Here is a 17977-nt window from a genome sequence, read left to right as displayed (position 1 = left end):
CAGGTTCTGGCTCCTGTGCTCTTCCTTGTGCTCTGCCTGAGGGAGGCCCCGTTTGTTTTCCTGTTGGCTCTACTGCAGGAACAGCACGGAGAGGTTATGGAGCCATCAAAAGCTGGAGAAAGAGGGTGATGATGAACACAAGGGTCTTGAAAGCAAAGAGCAGGACTGACAGTAGTCTCCCTGTCACCCTGCGGTGACAATAGCTTTCCATTTGCAGCAATTTCATGGCATTTTGGCATTATTTATGCCTCCTGGGCACTTCTGCTAATGTCCACCTTAGTTTGACATACAGTGAAAAATACCAAACCACTTCTAGAATTGTAATTCTGCATCTTTGAGTAAATCTTCACCTTCAGGAATGGTGTTTGTTTTATAGATGGTTGGGAGGTTTTTTTTTTTTTATTTTATTTAAACTATTTAAACTATCCAGGTTGAGAAAATTGTAGAAAGTAGTTTGTAGAAAGTTGGGGGTTGTTCAGCCTGGAGAAGAGGAAGTTGTGTGGAAAACTCACAGCAGCTTTCCAGTATGTGAAGGGAGCCTACAGGAAGCAGGAGAGGGATTCTTTATCAGGAACTGTAGTGACAGGACAAGGAGTAAGTGTTCAAACTGAAAGAGGGGAAATTCTCTACTGTGAGGGTGGTGAGACACTGGAACAGATTATGGGGATGTTGTGGATGCCCCATCCCTGGAAGTATTCAAGGCCAGGTTGGATGGGGCTCTCAGGAACCTGGTCTAGTGGAAGGTTCCCTGCCCATTGCAGTGGGGTTGGAACTGGCCGACCTTTAAGATCCCTTCCAACCCAAACCGTTCTGTGATTCCATTGCCCTTTATGTTCAGCCTAGCTGTGCGCGTAGGATCTGTCCTATGACACAAGATTTATGATCTCACATGTGTTTTCTTTGGAATTTTTTTGCATGCGTGAGCATTCAAAAGTAGTTTAAGTATTTTTATATTTGCTAACAATGTATGTGTAAAGGCTTAAGCTGCATGCCTTATATGGGGAAAGTATTATAAATGTAATGCTTCTAAATAAAAGATTTCATTAGAACTTCCACTGTGAGTCATTGTTGTTATATTAATAGTGGTATTCCCAAATATGGATTTGGAACTGGGCCTTCTGCATGGTGAATGCTGCAGATGACTTACAGAAATTAGTATTTACATTAAATATCAATTTTTTGGGGGGGGAGTAACCTCTTTGTCAGGCATTTATATGGATCACTGGGGTATATAGTGTAAACTAATTTTATAATGTAGTTCTGAAACTGCAGTACGCTATTCAGTTGGTACTTTAGTATCATATTAGAAAAGTATTTGGTTTTTTTTTTTAATATGAAAAAGTGATTAGGACTCAGGCTGTGGCACAGAAGTATGCTCATTTTGATACATACTCTTAAAAGTGGCCTGATCAGTTTTTCTCCCAACTTTTGGAAATATTTAAATCAAAGGACAACTTATAGGAATATATGTTCCTTCTCCTAGCTTATCTACATACAGCTAACAGCAACTCTTCATGGATATTTTATTAATGTACTGTTGCAGGTCTTGTGTGTGTGTCTTCTTCCCTCCCTCTATTTTTTCTTTCTTTTTTTTACATCCCTCCATAGTGTATGTACTTAAAGAGAATGTCTCACCTCTTGATAAAAAACAGCGTTGTGATACAAATTCAAGAGAATGGTCATCCTTGCTCTTATACAGAATCTCAGGTGGTAGGAAGTACTCATCTTAGGATTTGAGTATTACAGAGATGTTCCATTAACAATCTGGGGCCAGAACAGGGAACAACTAAACGCTTCAGATGGCTAACATTTAATTTTTTTTTTTTTTGCACCTTCTCTGCCACCTCCCTCTCTCCCTACAAGTAAACTGCTTTCTGGAGTACGTGCTATGGTCAGGCCTTATGATGAAAGTGGTATATTTGCAGGGTAAGAAGTGCCCACTAAAACCAGCCATATAACTTATCTGTTTTACACCAGAACTATTAACAGCCAAATTTATAGCTCATTAGTAATAACTAGAGGCAATAAATTAACTGTCAGCTTTTATACCATTTACTGTCAATTGCAGATACAGAAGCTTGATATGCACTGGAGAGTTTATTTCTGCTTTTTCCCCCTAAGATGCTCTGAGGACTAAAGGTTTTCTAATGGGTTGTTGCTGTGAAAGGATAATGAATAACTGTATTAATTGTAACTATTTAAGAAGCATTTTTCAGTGAATTCAGGCTTTCCATTAAAGGAGAATGGGAGCATGCTTTCTTCCCATGCCCACTGTCAAACCATACCTATAAAAATGATGATGTAAATTGAAGTTTCTTTCCTTGTAGCTGTCTTGAGGGGACTCTTGAATACGGTCCCCTTTTAAGCTAAGGAAGAAAAAGCAAAACCAAAACCTGGTAATGATTTTTTTAAAGTCTCCCATTCCCAGGGCTGTGTCCTGCCAACAGTGCGGCATACACCATCACTTTGCTTAGTGCTGCCAGCTTAGCTAAAAGAAAATGGGAGTTCTTACACTTCATCTATGTGGGAAAGAACAGCAGTGATGCCACGGGGTGCTAAGGATTAGGAACTTCATGCATTGGCAAGAGGCTCCTGCTGAATGGGGGGAGCTGCAGCACCACTGCTGCTGACTCTGTGCTTGTTGGGTTTATTGGTCTGGGTGCTTTATTTCACAGCAGTCATGCAGCTACATTACTCAAAGGTGTTGAGCACATTATTTTTCAAGACAAGTGTTTGCCTTCCCAGTTGGTTTTAATTATGGATGTCTTCAAGATACAGTAACAAGGCATTTTCTCTGGGGCATTTAATAATTTTTTCATTATAATTTGATTTCATGGACACTGTGAGAAGATTTTTCTAATGAGTGATGGCTCACAGAACCATCAGTTCCTGAAGAGGTATTACACTGACTACATATTTAAATATTTTTATGGGGTTAAGTGCTGTGTTTTGTAATATGCTCAAGACACTGCACTTAGGGTTACTACATTTTTTTTTCCTAAGCTCTAAAAGGCTGTTGAGTCTGACCTTGACAAGCACAAGCTGAGGTACCTGTGTAGGAACTGAAAGAAATCGGATTTTTTGCAGGTTCATTTAATTTTTTCACTAAAAAAAATTAATTTCTCTATGGTTGGAATATGACTTCTGAAAAAAGAGAGGTGGATTCCCATCCAGATTAGCACTGTAATACTGAGCAGTCTGGATGTTAGGTGCTTCCTGCGAAGGTGAGTAACATCTCAAACTTAGTATGTGATGCAATCAGATTATTTTAGGACTTTTTTTTCTTGGGTAGCTCATAACAAATAGTGTCAAACCAACATCTTGGTGGGTTTTTTTTTCTAGTGGAGAACTTTCTTTCTGTTCATACAAATTCTTTTTCTGTTACTTACTTTTAATATGTGTTCTTGATGGACATTTGATCAACAAGATCTGTCCTTTCAAACACACAGATTTATTAACAAGTGAGTGACCTTCCTAGAAAACCCACACACATTTCTGTCCTAATGATTTTTTTCCCCTCCCTGAGCTAAAGACAATATTACTACTGATTTATGGTTTCTGAAGTGAAGGTGTAGAACTTTCCTGTGCTCTGGAGAGCTGTATTCTCCCCTTGAAACAGCATACTTTGTAAAACATGGATAAAAATGTCTAGCCACTTTATAGGGCTCATAAGAACAAATTAACTTGTACAGTTATTGAAAAAACCATTTATTTACATTTGTTGCATTTATGTAAAGGTAAATAGAGTCAGTGCAGGGGTCTCAGGTAAAAAAACTCAGGTAAAAATAACTGATTTTTACATTTATGGATAAGTCTGCATAAAATATAAATACATTTGAAAACAGCAGCACCAGGGTGAGTAAACATTAGTAAGCTCAGCCATCCTGTCGCTTACCTTACAATAATTACTGGTCTGCATTTGAAGAACAAATCTTAATGTTGCCAAACTCCACCTTTTTCCTGCCCAGTCTGTATGTGGGAGAGTCTTTATAAGAATGTGTTTCCTGTTTCCCAGACAAGGGAGGGGGAAAATGTGTTTTCTCCCTGTTCTGAAAAACAAAAGCCAGGCAGTGACTGCATGCCCACGGCAGCTGGCAGCCTCCCGAGAGCCCCTTGGCTGGGCCCTGGGGAAACAGCCCCTTCTTCCACCGCCCATCCCATCAGGATCTACTTGCACACTTGTATCAGACAGAAACCAGCTAAGAGGTGACAGAAAGAGCTGGATGTGTGGTTTTTATTAGGCCACTTCAACCCAGGCTTTGAAACTTAGAAAAATTGTCATTATTTTCCCCCTTTTCTTTCAGGCTCTTTTCCCAAATCCCTTGTTTTCAGTTTTATGGATTAATTTTTGTCACAGGCTATTAAGTTTGAGGGTAAGTTTTACAAGGAGCAGTGACAGAGCAGGAACATGTGCCTAAGCCATATAGAAAGTAGCTGTAGCCCTCTCCAACTGCAATCCTAATAAATTTGTAAGGACAGTAAAAATGTACAGGATAGCAACAGAATGATTCTTCTCTCGGAGAAGACTTGAAGGGATATCTGTAGGTGTGGCAGTCATGTTTCTCTAAAACCAAGTCAATTAGTTTAGATTTTAACAGCTATGCCAATTCTGTCCCATATTCTGTCAACAAGAGTAGCCTCAGCCTTTGCCCACCTTAAATTCTGAACATTATTCCTATTTCAGCATTTTAGTTTAAGATAATACAAATTGAGGCTGCTGTGTTTAAAGTCAAATCCACTGCTATGATGTTTACAAAAATAAATTTTATTTTCATGAAGCCAATTTCATCCACGTGAGAGTTCACATCTCTTCTTGATGCTCTCCTTTGAAGTAAAAAAAACCCCTAATTTTGCTCTCTGGTGGAGAATTGTGCAGTCACTGATGCAGTATTTGATCAACAGATGGAGTCACAATGGTCAGATAAAGGGCAAATAGTAGTGTGTCACTATGTATTAGAGAAGTCCTATGAATGAGCTCTCCTAAAAATGGTTCAAGAAAAGTAAGGGTTTGGGTTTTTCAGAATGTGGTTTTGGAATCATCGGTTCCCATTTTTGTTTTGCTCTGGAAAGGAGTTACGTTGTGTGTAAGTTTGCTCGGGCCATCAGCACGTGCACTGACTATAGAAGTTCCGAAGAACATTTGGTGGGAGGGAGAATGTCTTTTCGTGTTTTGGAGAAATTAGTGGACTGAATAAATAAATTGAGCTTTTTATATTCTACATGTATTGAAAATCTGGATAGAATAATAAGTTTTCAACTTTGCTACCATGGCACTCTGAATAGGAAATAAAAAGTATGAATTTCCACTTCTGTGTGCACAGAATAGTTTATCAGTAGTAAATATCTTAGTAAATCTCATAAATATAAATAGTAAATCTGTTCTATAGCATGAGTAAGTATAATGATGAGGCAGTTTGTGTTACAAACTATGTTATAATACAGGTTAAATATTTTTATTGTCATGTTCTTGAAAACTAATTGTAATTTGTCTGCTCCCCTGTAAGTGCATACTGGGATATGGCAATGCAATTTCAAAATAGACAGCTCTCTGAGGATTAAAAAATACTTACAAAGTGTTTCAGACTATGCTTCATCTCATATGTAGGAATGTAATTCCCTAGTTGTCCCAAATACATTCTTCAGATTTTTATACCTTTCAAGTTTCAGACTTAATGCTCAGGCTTGATTTTCTTTGTTTTTACTGCTTAGAGTGACCCTTCAAAGGGTGATCAGAAAACCGCAAGATGGTGAGGAGATTGTTGGTTTTTGGTAATCATCAACCATGGTGAGCCACAACCGCCGTGTTTTCTCATTGTTCTCTGACACGAGTGTGCGCTGAACAGCTCCGCTTGGATTGCACCTCTCCATTCTCAAGTCCCAGCCTTCTATTTCTCCAAGTGTTTTCCTGTGTTCTGGAGCACTTCTGACTTCTTCCAACAGCAGTACTTAACACCATGTCCTGGCACCTTGGGACAGTGTGCTTTTGCTCTGTGTATGGTCTTATCACTCTCATTTATTTGAACTGATGTAGTTGCCCATGCTGGGCACTACATGTTTGCAGAATTCTTGGCAAGGATTTCACTCAGTTTCACTCCTAGGTCTTAAGGCATGAGAATGTGAATCAGGTTTTGTTTCTCTGTATCCATTCCGCCAATTTTTGAACAGCATTGCAGCTTCTGGATTATTTAATATTTGTATGTGTACAGAGAAGTTGTTTGTTGCCTTCATGGAAATGCAAGGCTGTTTGTGAAGGGTTACACAAGTAGAACAAATGCCAAGCTGCTGAGCTGTTTCTCACTGCCAGTCTGTTTCTCTTAAGCAACAATCTGCTAACAGAAGTTGTTGTACAAAAGCACATGTCTGCAGTACAGGAGGAAAATCTGGCTTCCTTTGTTGCATGGTGAGAGAGCACGGGCTTTCAAGTTTTGCTGGAAACTGATTGTCTGGAATTAGAAATGAGGCAGTAAATGAAGCCCTGGAGAGGGTAAACTGCAGCTTTCACTTTTAGTAGAGGTGTAACATGTTGAAGTTTGGAAATGTCTGCAAGTTCTGACTTGCATAAGCCTTGGGTTTCTCATCCATCAAGTACCTCAATGATCTTGAGTATATGGAGTGTGTTTATGGGGAGGGTGAGGGTGGGTCATGTTTTTCAGCAAGTTCAGATGTGATTGGTTATCTTTCCTGAGTTCTATATGTTAAAGTAGCATTTTTTAAAGTGAGACAAGGGACAATATTGAAGGAATCAGGGGGCACGACTTACTTGGGTTCTCTCACAGCTGCTCTCTAAGTATGTTCTGGTATGGGATGGGAGAAGGCATTTTCCCTTTCTGGGTGTAAGAAAGGAAGAATAGGGAAGGTGGTGGAGACAGTGGGCAGTAAAGTGGAGCTGAGTGGCTTTCCACGCTAATGGTCACATTAGCAGATGATAAGACACAACTCATCCAAGTTTTAGGCTGTATCATGTTCTCAACACGGTCCCTTGGGTCAGATAATTTGGCTCAAATCAAGAACTGCTCTTTGCTCAAGGGTATTCAAGGATTACAGAGGAAGCAGCCAGTGGTAATTTTATGTGGAAGGGAGGATATAACATTTTTGCTGTGTGCTCTCCATTTATTTCTTAAAACCTGATTTTGAATGACTGTGCTGTGGCTTCCATCTCTATGGTTGTGAGTGAGAAAGGGGAAAAAAGGGATTTAAAGAGAAACAGTATTTTCTTTTCTCTTTGAGGTTTTTAATCAAAGGTAGCATAACCCATATGTGATGAAATTATTCTAATTGTTACTAAGCTGATTAAATATTTATAAAACAGGAGTTATATTTATAACTCTTCTCTCAGGATAATGTAAATAAATGGATGATTTAATAGCTTTTTCTTTCCTTGATGAAATAATGAGAAGTACTATACTTTCTGTTGACTTGAGATGTGAATATTCTCTTAACTTCTAAATGTTAGAAACATAAAACAATTAAAACTTGCAGCAGGTTATTTAATTTTTTGGGGAATGGAGATCCAGATGAAATTTTGTGTGCTTGTTCATCCCTATTAAGATTTTAGGAGAGCTCCAGATCTTTTGAGCAGTTATGCTTTCACTGTTTTGAGTAGGCACTTCAATACCTTCTAAATTAGAAAGGTGGAAAAGACCTGCAGTATTTAAAGACTGGGAAAAAAACTTTCTAATAATGAGGCATAAGGAGATATTAAAAAAATTACTCAGAAGATCAAGAGGTGAATATAATATCTAACTAATGAAATTTAAAGAAAGGGAGAAGAAAGCTGTAACAGAGAAAGGATGGCAATCATAATTGGAAATATGGATGTTAAAATAAGGAGGTTTTAAATATTCAAAGGATATGTGGCTTAACAGTGGTTGTGATCAGCCATTGAAACAAATTACTGCAAAAATAACTGATTTTTCTTCCTTGTCAGCTATAAAAGTTGAAGCCAGATGCCTTTCTGGGAGGTATGCTTTAGGCTAATGAAGCTTTGGGTAACTGGATGGGAGGCAGACAAGAACTGAAGGCTGGTTCTGACCCCAGAACCACTCTGGTCGCTGTGGTGTGCTGGCATGAAGTGTACCCGAGCATCCCCGGGTGTGGGAGCTCAGTGTGGCCTGGACCTAATTGCCCAAGGGCCCCTGGAAAGAACCTCTGGACATGGGGCAGCCACCCTGCCTTGGCTGCCGTCTTCCGTGGGCTCCTGAGCAGCAGGTAGGCGGCTGCATCATCCCCTGCACGTGCAGTACCTTTGATTTGTGCAATCCCAGTAAATCAGGCTTTTCAGGGAAGCACTGGGTAGGTGCTGTGGTGTAGGAGCCTGGCATGCCACTGGAGGAAACGTGTGAATCACTGGGTGGAAAAGTTGGGCGTTACCCGTGTAAGACTTGTCACTGCTCCAAATGTCTTCTGGCGTTGTTGGTTGGGGTATGAAGAAGGTTTTTGAGCGTACACCTGCACTGGAACAAAGTCAAGTGCACTTATTGGCAAAATGTGTTTATTTTACCAGTATAGCTTGTTTTACTTGGACAGCTCAGAGGCATGGGTGAGAGGTGACTTTAAAATGTGTGCAGAGCACAGGTTTCCTCAGAAGTGCCGTGTCTGCAGTAGCAGCTCTTTGCTACCTTGCTGTATTGATGTAGGCAAAATACCTTCTTCAATCAAAAAAATGTGTATTTTCATTGTGAAATAATTAGAATATGTAAGCTGTAAAAACCATAGTGGGGACACAACTTTGGATTTTATCTACAAGGTTAAAACAGATCAACTCAACCACAAGAAGGGGCATGCAATGCTGACTATACCTGACACATCTTGTCTCTCTATGAATTTTAAGCTAAGTCCTGCACATTTTGTCTTGTCTTGAAAACTGCTGTCCCACAACAAACCATTACTGGTGAAGACAAAGCAGTAGCCAGGTGAGGTGAAAGATCAGAGGAGTGGTACATTACCTGCTTGTTGCTACCAGCTGAATCCATGCTGTATCATTCCCTCTCTAACTGGTTGTTTAAAAGATAAAGTTTTCTCTGAGGAGGCTTGTTTTCCAAAGGACTCTGAATCCTTGGACAGTGAAGCATAGTTACTCGTCCCTTTTCTTTGGGGTGTGAAGTAAACATCTTCTTTAACACTAGACCTTTCCTGCCCTAGACCTTCCCTCTTCCATCAGGCACACCAAAAGGATCTGATGGGCTGTGGAGAGGCCTGGGGTTACAGGGCAGTGGGTGTCTGTCCCTGCCTGGCTTGGCAGCAGGATGTGACTTCTCAGTGATATGACTTCTGTCTGTTCTGCGTTTTGATATGAACCCACATTGTGATGGATATGAATACTGACTTCAGCTAGGTGGGTTTTTATCATTTTCATTATGAATTTGTTCATAGGAAAAGACGAGAAACAAGATCCCTCATACAAGAATCACCATACAAGAATCACTAAGAATCACTCTGGTTAAGTTCCAAATACACATGAACAACTTGCTTATGCAAGCAAAGCAAAGCCTAATTTGTGGAATAAAATATTTTACTACATTCAGAAACAGCAGTAGCAATGTCTTGAATGTTGTGTCATTAAAAGCAACAAGTATATTGTGTTATGATAAAGGAGTTATTTTCAAAATTTTCATTTCGTTGACCATTTGTTCTTTGTATAAAAATGGAACATGTATTGGGAAGAAAGTAAGGGATTTATTTTACCTTGTAGAGTTAGTTAGAATACCATGCCCTTTTTGTTTTAACACTAAGCCTGTAGAGGAACATTTGGGAGCAGAATATATTCTGTATTTTAGTACCCTTCTGGCCAAGAAACAAAAAACTGAATTCTGACATATCAGATGCTTGAGTATGGACTCAGTATACCAGTGTTAGCTTTTGAGCTCCTTAATTCTTAGCTGTTGTGTCTCTTCTTTTAACGTGACTTGCTCGGGTGTGGTTACCCTGAACTGGCAGACTCTTTGTCAGAGATATGTCTAGAATTAAAATTCTATAAGGCTGCATCTGTTCAGAGGAATTTTGCATGGTTCATACTTCTGGTCAACATTGGAGGAGCTTGCGAAGTTCTGATGATATTTTCAATAATTGGCTATGTTTTAGTTTTGCTGCTTCTGGTTAGTGTGTGAGAACCTGTTAATACATCCTGTTTATGCTTTTGTCAGCTGTGCACACATTTATTTTAACAAAACATCAGGAGAATCCTTGACACTTTTCTTCTGTTCAATACACATCTAGAAGTTAATTCTTTTACTGAAGTTTTAAGAATTTTTTTTAATCAGCATGCCAGTACAGAAAGTTTAGGCAACTGTGGTAAAGACAAGGGAAGAATAACAATGAAGAAAACTGAAGGAGAAAATTTAATATCTGTTTCATAACATTAATAAAAATAAAGCTACTGTAATGAAAAATAGCTGTTCCTTTACTTAAGACAATGAAAAGATTGATGGTGCTGCCCAAGACCGGGTGTGTACGTGTTTATGTAATATGGGAAAAATTTTCTAACAAACTAAGAATAGTGGTTACATGTTTGCCCTCTTGGGTAGTATTCTAGTCATGATGCAATTCTCAGCAAAATGCACTATAATTATACAGGGAAGTTGCTATTTGCATAGTAGAACAGTGTGTATTTTCCCCAGTTTCAAACAATTTTTAGAGCAGAACGTTGAAAGGGAAAGGTTCACTTACTGTGTATTGGAGCACATTTCCTTGATGCACATAATGTTCCTTCAAAGTGTAGAGGTAGCTCAAGATGCAGGGTTAATCCATCTCCTAGTGTTTGCTTTCCCCTCCCCAGTGAGAGCCTACAAAAATGTGAAAATACTTTAAGTACTATGTTATCACTGAATTTAGGTATAATTTATAACTATATCTATATCTATATATCCCTTACCTGCCTGTACATCCTTGCAGTAACACTGCAGCTTCTGTGCCTCTTCCCAGTCATGAAGCAATTTTCATCAAGCATTTGCAAAAGATGTCTTTGCTATGTTCACATTAATGGAATTTCTCAGTAGCTAAGTAGGAATTACTGTAGTTTGACATAATTACCCATTGATCCTGTAGTCTCAGTACATATTAATATTGACAAAGTCCTGAAAGCAAGTAGTTTAGGAAAAGTATGCCAAGCAAGAAATGCAAAATGTAGATTATAGTAATTTCTTTGGTTTTGGCTGTGGAAGTGGGGAAGAGACTTGGCAAAGTTCATACAGAATTGTATTGGTAGACACAGTAGTATCCTTTCCTCAGTTTCTGTCCAGTACCTTAAGTGTGACTTTCTTTTGTCTGAGAGCAGGCAAGGCTTTTTTTCTTACTGCATTACTTAAACATGACAAATGGCAATCTTGTCTAACCAGAACAGCAAAGCTTTTCTGTCAGCCAGTGCTTTTGTTTCCTAGTAAATAAACATCCATTCAAGTGTTGTAATGGACTATGGGGGAAAAGGTGTAAATGTAGCCATAGAACAAATTCTAGGCAAAATGGAAGTTTAAAGCAGGACAGCATCAGAAAAACCTCCTATACACCAGTGTTGCTCAATGACAGACTTGTGTTTAATGGTGTTAATTTAAACCCACATCTCTCCATGATTGGCTTAAACTCAGGGCTATTCCACTGCATATTCTAACTTCTTCCTTAATCATATGAGAGTTGGGTTAATTTCCTTTATTTTATGTGTTTCAGCAGTGCAAGCCTGTCACAGTAATAAGAATACTTGTGTCATGTAGAGTGATAATTTAGCTGAAGTTTGGAAGGCAAATCTGTTATAAGGAGACCCTTTCATGACCTCCATAGGCTTCCAGGAGTTTTTAAAAAAATAGCTCTCAAATATTCTGAGCCTAAAATGGAATCTTGTGATGGTTTGAGATAATTCAAGTACTTCGGGTTTGTATTATCTTTGTATAAAGAAATTATGTTTTCCATAAATTTCCCCCTTTTGGGTGGTTTGTGTGTTTTTTGTGTGTTTTTTGTGTGTTTTTGGGTGGTTTGTGTGTTTGTCACTACTGCCATTATTTCCCTCAGTGTCTTAGCTTGCTTTTGAAGAAATGTTAGTTAGAAACAATGAAACATTATACAACCCAACAATCCCGTGTACCCAAGCTTTTTTTATTCTACCAGCTCCTCATTAAACTAGGCTAGTGCACTTCCAGAATATATTAGTGCAGAGCCTGAAAAAATATGTATGGTAGCCTTAACCTTATATTGTATTATTCTGCCACTCTTTGTCCAAATCTGTCCAGAATTTGTAGGAGAGGGCTGGTCTCAAGACCATATATGATCATGTTGGGTTTTGTAAAATGCTGGAAGTTCTATACCATCAAAGTATTCAAATCAAATGGGTAAGTGAATAGCTCTGAAGTCATTTTCTTCTTCAAAAAATCAGAGCATGAAAACTGGCTGTATTTGTGTAAGAAGTTTTAGGAATACCCATGCTATGCAGTTTTGTGTGGCCATAGCTGCACAAGTATTTATGTCCCACATGCAGCAGAGCTCTCTTGCAAGCAAGCCAAGACCCTGCTGTGAGGGTGTTATGGGTTCTTGTGTACAAGACTTTTACTATAGCCAAGTGTCAGGAATTGTCCTATAAAACGTCAGAGGTTTTTTTTCCCAGTAAATTTGCACGTCTCTCATTTAACATGCTGAATAAGAATTGTTAATGTTTCCAAGTGGCTTGAAATCCTTAGCAGTATGTGAGGTTTGAGGATTCCTCAGAGGCAAGATCTTCACGCTTTTACTTCCACAACTGTTTTGAAACAGCAGCGGCGTGACTCGAGCTGTGCCAAAGCTTTGGTGTGTGTGTGGACCCAGTGTCCATGTCCAGCACACGCTGACCAAACAGGTTTTACTGGGAAGTGGCCCCTCCCGGGCTGAGCTGCCCCAGCACAAACACTGCTTGTACTCTCGCCTTTGCTGAGCGCTGGCTGGAAACTTCTTCACCAGGATAATACATTTGAACTGTTCAGGCTGTAGGTTAGGAACTTTGTGACATTGTTTATATGGCTAAATCTGTGCTGGGTCTGAGCAGTATTAAGAAATCAAATTAGCTTGGATGAAGCATCTCTGTGTTGAGTTGAGTTGAGTGTGGAATGCAAATTTGCACTAGTCTGGGCGTGAAGCAAGTTAATTTTGTGACGTCTGGATTTTGTGGTCCTGCTCTTCAGAAGTAGTAGCTAAGGAGTTATTCTGTAAATGCCAAGAAATACAACAGATAGTTTCTCATTACATAATGTAAGCTCTGTGTGTTATATTTTGTAATGCATGCCTGGGGAAAAATCTCACAGAATAAATTTCATGCTTATTTCATGAATTGTTTTTTTCCTTGTGCTGTCATCTAAATGTGGCATTACCAGATAAAATCGTTTACTGTACTGAAATGAAGCCATTCTTAGCACCAAAAAGGAGGGAAACTTTTCTTTCCTTTGTGTCTCTCCATCTGTCTGGGAAAACTCAGCAAGTGCACTCCCAGCATCTCCCCTTTTTCCTTCTGTGCCTTTCCCACCCAAGCATAGATAGAGTCCTGACCAATAACACTGCTGCCACAGATACCCTCCTTTCCTGTGCTGATTACACCTTTGACTCCTTAGCCCAGAGTTTTGTGCCAATTTGCAATTAGGATTTAATTTTCCATGCCATATTTACCCAAGTCTGTAGAAACAGTAGTTGTGTTGTAAAACTTACAGGGAGAGTTCTGTATATATGTAACAAGTAGTTCTGAATATGTTAAACAATCCCTGGGGAGAACTTCTTAGCCAAGTTTTAGAAGTTTTACCTCTTTATATGAAGCTTGAGGTCCAGTGTATTTGGGGGAGGAAAAGAAAGAACAGGAGTCTTTCATTTTAGCTTTTCTGTATCAAATGCATATTGCATTAATGCTTCCCTGGAGTGCAGCCTAGCTAAACTTTAAAATTAGGGCAAGAAAAAAAAAAGGAATGGTAAAATGTGAGATGAAATTGTCAGTTGTATTATCTCTGGGAAGGAACTAACAGCAGCTGCAGTGGTAGAAATTCAACATCTCAATCCTTACAGTGTGCTGTGAGCACCCGCGCAGCCCATCAGCAAGTATTCTGCTTAATCAGGTTTCTTCCTTTGACTTGCTTGGTGAGATGTATGTGTTGAAAGACATTTTTGGGCACTCAAAATGATAAATGCATTAGCTTCACTGTCACGCCTTCAGTCATTTGTGTTTTCTTCTCACCATTTTCCCCACTGGAAGAACAAAAGGGATTTCACCCTTGCTGACACAGATTTTTCGTGTCACTCCAGCCTCAGTGTCACCTGGAGCTATTACTAGGCTTTTGCTAAGCACACTTTGTCTCTATGGAAGGCAGTTTATGAGGGTGATGGATTTGAGCTCTTTATTTGCAAATATTTTCAAGTTTATTGTTCCTGTACATAGCAGTGCCAAGTATATTGTTTTGCAAACTGGGGCGAGGGAAACCCTCTCCCTCCTGAGGCTGTGCCATGGTGGTTTTTTACTCCACTGGAATGAGCTCTGTAGGAAAGGAACTGTTTGGGGGCTGCTTCATCCTCACTGAAACAGGTTGCTATAGGATGGTGTACAACAACTTAGGACATAAAGCAAAGAACATTTGCAGTTGAAACCAGGGGAAGTTTTAAGCAGAATAAAGTAAAATTAGAACTTGCCTAAGATTCAGAATAACTTCTAAGAAGAGAAATTATTTTTGTATATAGTGCTATGTTTTCAGGGTTTCTACAAACTGATGTCTGATTCTGATGTTTCGCTCCAACTCCATGGCAATTCTTTGATTCAGAATCTACTTGCCACAAACTTGCCTGAACAGCTGCACAGGAAACAAGTGTCCTTTCAGTGTGTGTTTTCAGAGGGCTTCTGTCATTTTAGGTGGGCTGACTAGGGAGGACTGGCTGAAATGCAGGTGATAAAAATGAACTCTGCTCTATTTCAGATTACTTCTTCATGTGGAGCCTGAGTGTGATCATCTCATCCTTTATTTATAATGCTCAGGTATTAGTTCAGTGCTGGAGGAGTTGAGTATCTCTTGTTGAGCTGCTTTTATTGCTGCTTCCTTCAACACATTCATGTTCTTCATCTCTCATCTATACACACTTGCTGAACCTGGCTTAACTTGACATTTGGGATTTTGGAACAATAGGTGCACCTACACACTTGTCAGAAATACAATACCTTTGAGATCACGATTTCTCTGTTCGGTACATACAGCAGCACTCTTTCCTTTTCCTTTGCTCTTTATGTTTTTTTTTTTTTTTTTTACTAAGTAAAGTGGTATTTGATGAACCCTTGCTTCTTCTCATTTTGTACATCCCTTCCAAAAAGCCTTAGTTTATTTTTTTTTTTGCGTTCCCAATGGACCTTTACTGATATTTTGAGCTGATTTGCTTTTCTTGCTGCAAATGATTGATTGTTTCTCTTGTTATGGATGAGGTGACAATGTGGTGTACCATTTTTTTTCTCTCTGCCTGCTGTAGAAAAAACAGCCCATAGTATTGATGAAGCAAAGATGGTTGCAGGATATACACTGACTTGTCATTATTTTCAGAGTTTTCAGTAAAGCAGCAAATGTAGGCACCTTGTCACTTACAAATGTGATGCTTTTAAGCTCAGTCTTTTATGCACAAACTTTCTGCACTGTGTGTGGCCAGGAAGACCTATTGCTCCTGCTATTATCTCAAGAGTGGAGCAGAACACATACCTTTAAAATATATTCCCCCCTTCACTCTGACCACTCCAAACTGCTTTCTGAGACTGAGACAACTTGTCTTCTGTCCAAAATCCATGCCTGTAGTGCTGATACTGAGCAGAGCTGCTCGTGCCATCTGCTGCTGTGTGAGGATGACAAAATGGAGAGCAAATGTAATCTCATATAAATACAGCTTAGAGGCAAGCTGAAGGATAAAATGTTCTCATTGCGGATTTTCCGTGGTTCCAGACACCTGGGAGTACCCTGTGAGGTAACTGGAAAGGGTACTTGGCTAGGTGGTATCAGGGCACACTAAAGTCAAACAAAAGGGCTAATGAGCTTGCAAAATTGAAATGTTATATATCAGGCAGGGACACACAATAAACTTAAGCTTAATTTAAAACAGGACTTTGCAGTCTGATGTTACAAGGCTTCATTTCTATGCATATAAATGCTGAATTGTACCTTTCTTTTTTTTTTCTTTTCTCCCATGACGTTGTTTGTTTGTCTGGTTGAATACAACTCTCTTTCTTTGCCAGCCTCCAAGTACCAGAATACATCCCTGTGGTGGCTGCTTTACATGTACTTTTTATGGAATGGTAAAGGGGGCAAATAAGTATATAATGGTTAACTGCTGCTTATAACAACATTATAAATACAAAACATTATTCATAAAATTTGTAAATATTATTCCTTGGCTTGGTAGTTGGGATCAGTGTAGAAAGTTTTCCATCAGTGTGCTGCTAGCACATGTAGTCATGTGTAAGTGAGGAGAAATGGGGCTCCCCTCTTCCCAGTGCCCTGCTGTGCTCTTCCTCTGTGCCTCTGGTGATCTCAGTGTTTTGCTGATGGGTCTGTAGAGCCAATAAAAGTGGTGAAGCTGTTTGTAGGTCCATTCACAGGTATTCCTCTTAAGGTTTACTGATGACTTCAATACACAACGCTGCCTGTCTGGTGGGTAAGGCACTTGCTAGAAGCAGTTCGCTGATGCTGAAGCACACTTGGGCTAAGGTGCAACAGTTGTTACTTGCAGAGGATGTTGAGGAAGCAAGTGAAAAAGAGGCTTCTGATGAATGTAAATAGGCAGGAATTCAGATGGCTGTAGACACACCCTTACGGAAGTGTAGATATGCATCCTTCTGAATATGCACAGGTGGAGATCAGACCAGCAGCTGTGTTCAAATAAACACTCTTTGTAGATGGAGTACTCTTCTTTCTGGATGAAGCAGCTCTCAAATAAACCCATTTGTGTCTGCATGTGTGTTCTACATCTTGTCAAAGTTGTAAGAATCTGTATTGCACACGTGGTTTAAATTATTTATGTTGGTGCCATATAAATAAAGTGTGTATGCCTAAGTTGTGCTTGCTATAATAATGTGATTTTTATTATTTTGAAGCATTTAATATTGACTTAGAGATGCTGGGTTTTCCCACAACTTGCATAAAATCTGTATTACAGGTAAACCGTAGCATGTAGTTGAACAAAACAGAGAATACTGCTTGAATAGAGGAAAACTGATAGGTGCCACAGAGACATGTGGTTGAGGAAAGGGAAAGAAAAATGTTGGGTTGATGTGGAAGCTAGCAGAAGAGAGAAATAAGCCATTCATTTGCACCAAAGTAAAAAGGGATCAGGTTTGAAAGTTTTGTTTCAGTCAATATTTTGGTTTTACCAGAAGAGGATCAGTTCCTAACCTGTGTGAGATCACTGAACCTCTATCTCTGAAGAGCAACTGTTTTGCACTTGGAGTCACGGAGAGGCTAACTTTCCTAATACAACTGTAATACCACAGAGCTGTATTTATTTTGGTTTTACCCCTGGATTTTTTCTTTAATTTACTTTGGATAGACAGACTTTTATTAAATCTTAAGCTGCTTTATATCACAGGCTTGTTGTTTTTAAGGTGGTTCTTTAAAAAACTAAACTAACTCTGTGCAGGTTTCACTACTGGACAAAGCAAGGGCAGCTGCCCTTATGGCAGGTGCCCCTCCTCCATTTGCCAGGACTCTTGCTTTGTAATGGTACTGTCCCAAGTTGCTCTTGGGGAAAAGGTTGACAGAGCATCAGATTTTTCACAGGTTGGATTATCTCCTGTATGAAGTGCCAGGATTCAGTGTAGAAAACTGAGCTGTGTTCAGCTGCAGGCTTCCTGTGTGCTATCAGTGAAGTCATTAAAACTCCATCTTAAGTGGATTGCTTGTACAGTGGGAATCAAAATACCTCCTGCTTCACAAGGGTGAGGAGGCCTAACTTGGACATGGAACTAAAAGTGCATAGCTGACAAACACCCCTGCCTGGGTAGATGCTTTGGCACTGAGCAGCA

At 39.4% G+C, this 17977-nt stretch overlaps 1 protein-coding gene across 7 annotated transcripts in view; it reads left to right on the top strand.

Annotated features, from left to right (window-relative positions):
* MOB2 (MOB kinase activator 2) overlaps nucleotides 1–17977 on the top strand; it is a 108091-nt gene that overhangs the window by 60351 nt on the left and 29763 nt on the right. Inside the window, exon 1 of one of the 7 annotated variants that reach the window (XM_068193921.1) lies at nucleotides 5706–5785. The exons of the other annotated variants lie outside the window; for them this stretch is intronic. Coding sequence (XP_068050022.1) covers nucleotides 5745–5785 — 41 coding nt within the window. The 5' untranslated portion in view covers nucleotides 5706–5744. Of the gene's footprint in view, nucleotides 1–5705; nucleotides 5786–17977 lie in introns of those variants that run through there. 7 annotated transcript variants of the gene reach the window in all.

This window comes from Anomalospiza imberbis, chromosome 6, assembly GCF_031753505.1.
Source record: "Anomalospiza imberbis isolate Cuckoo-Finch-1a 21T00152 chromosome 6, ASM3175350v1, whole genome shotgun sequence".
Taxonomy (NCBI): Eukaryota; Metazoa; Chordata; class Aves; order Passeriformes; family Viduidae; genus Anomalospiza; species Anomalospiza imberbis.
This window is presented reverse-complemented; position numbering and strand designations above follow the sequence as displayed.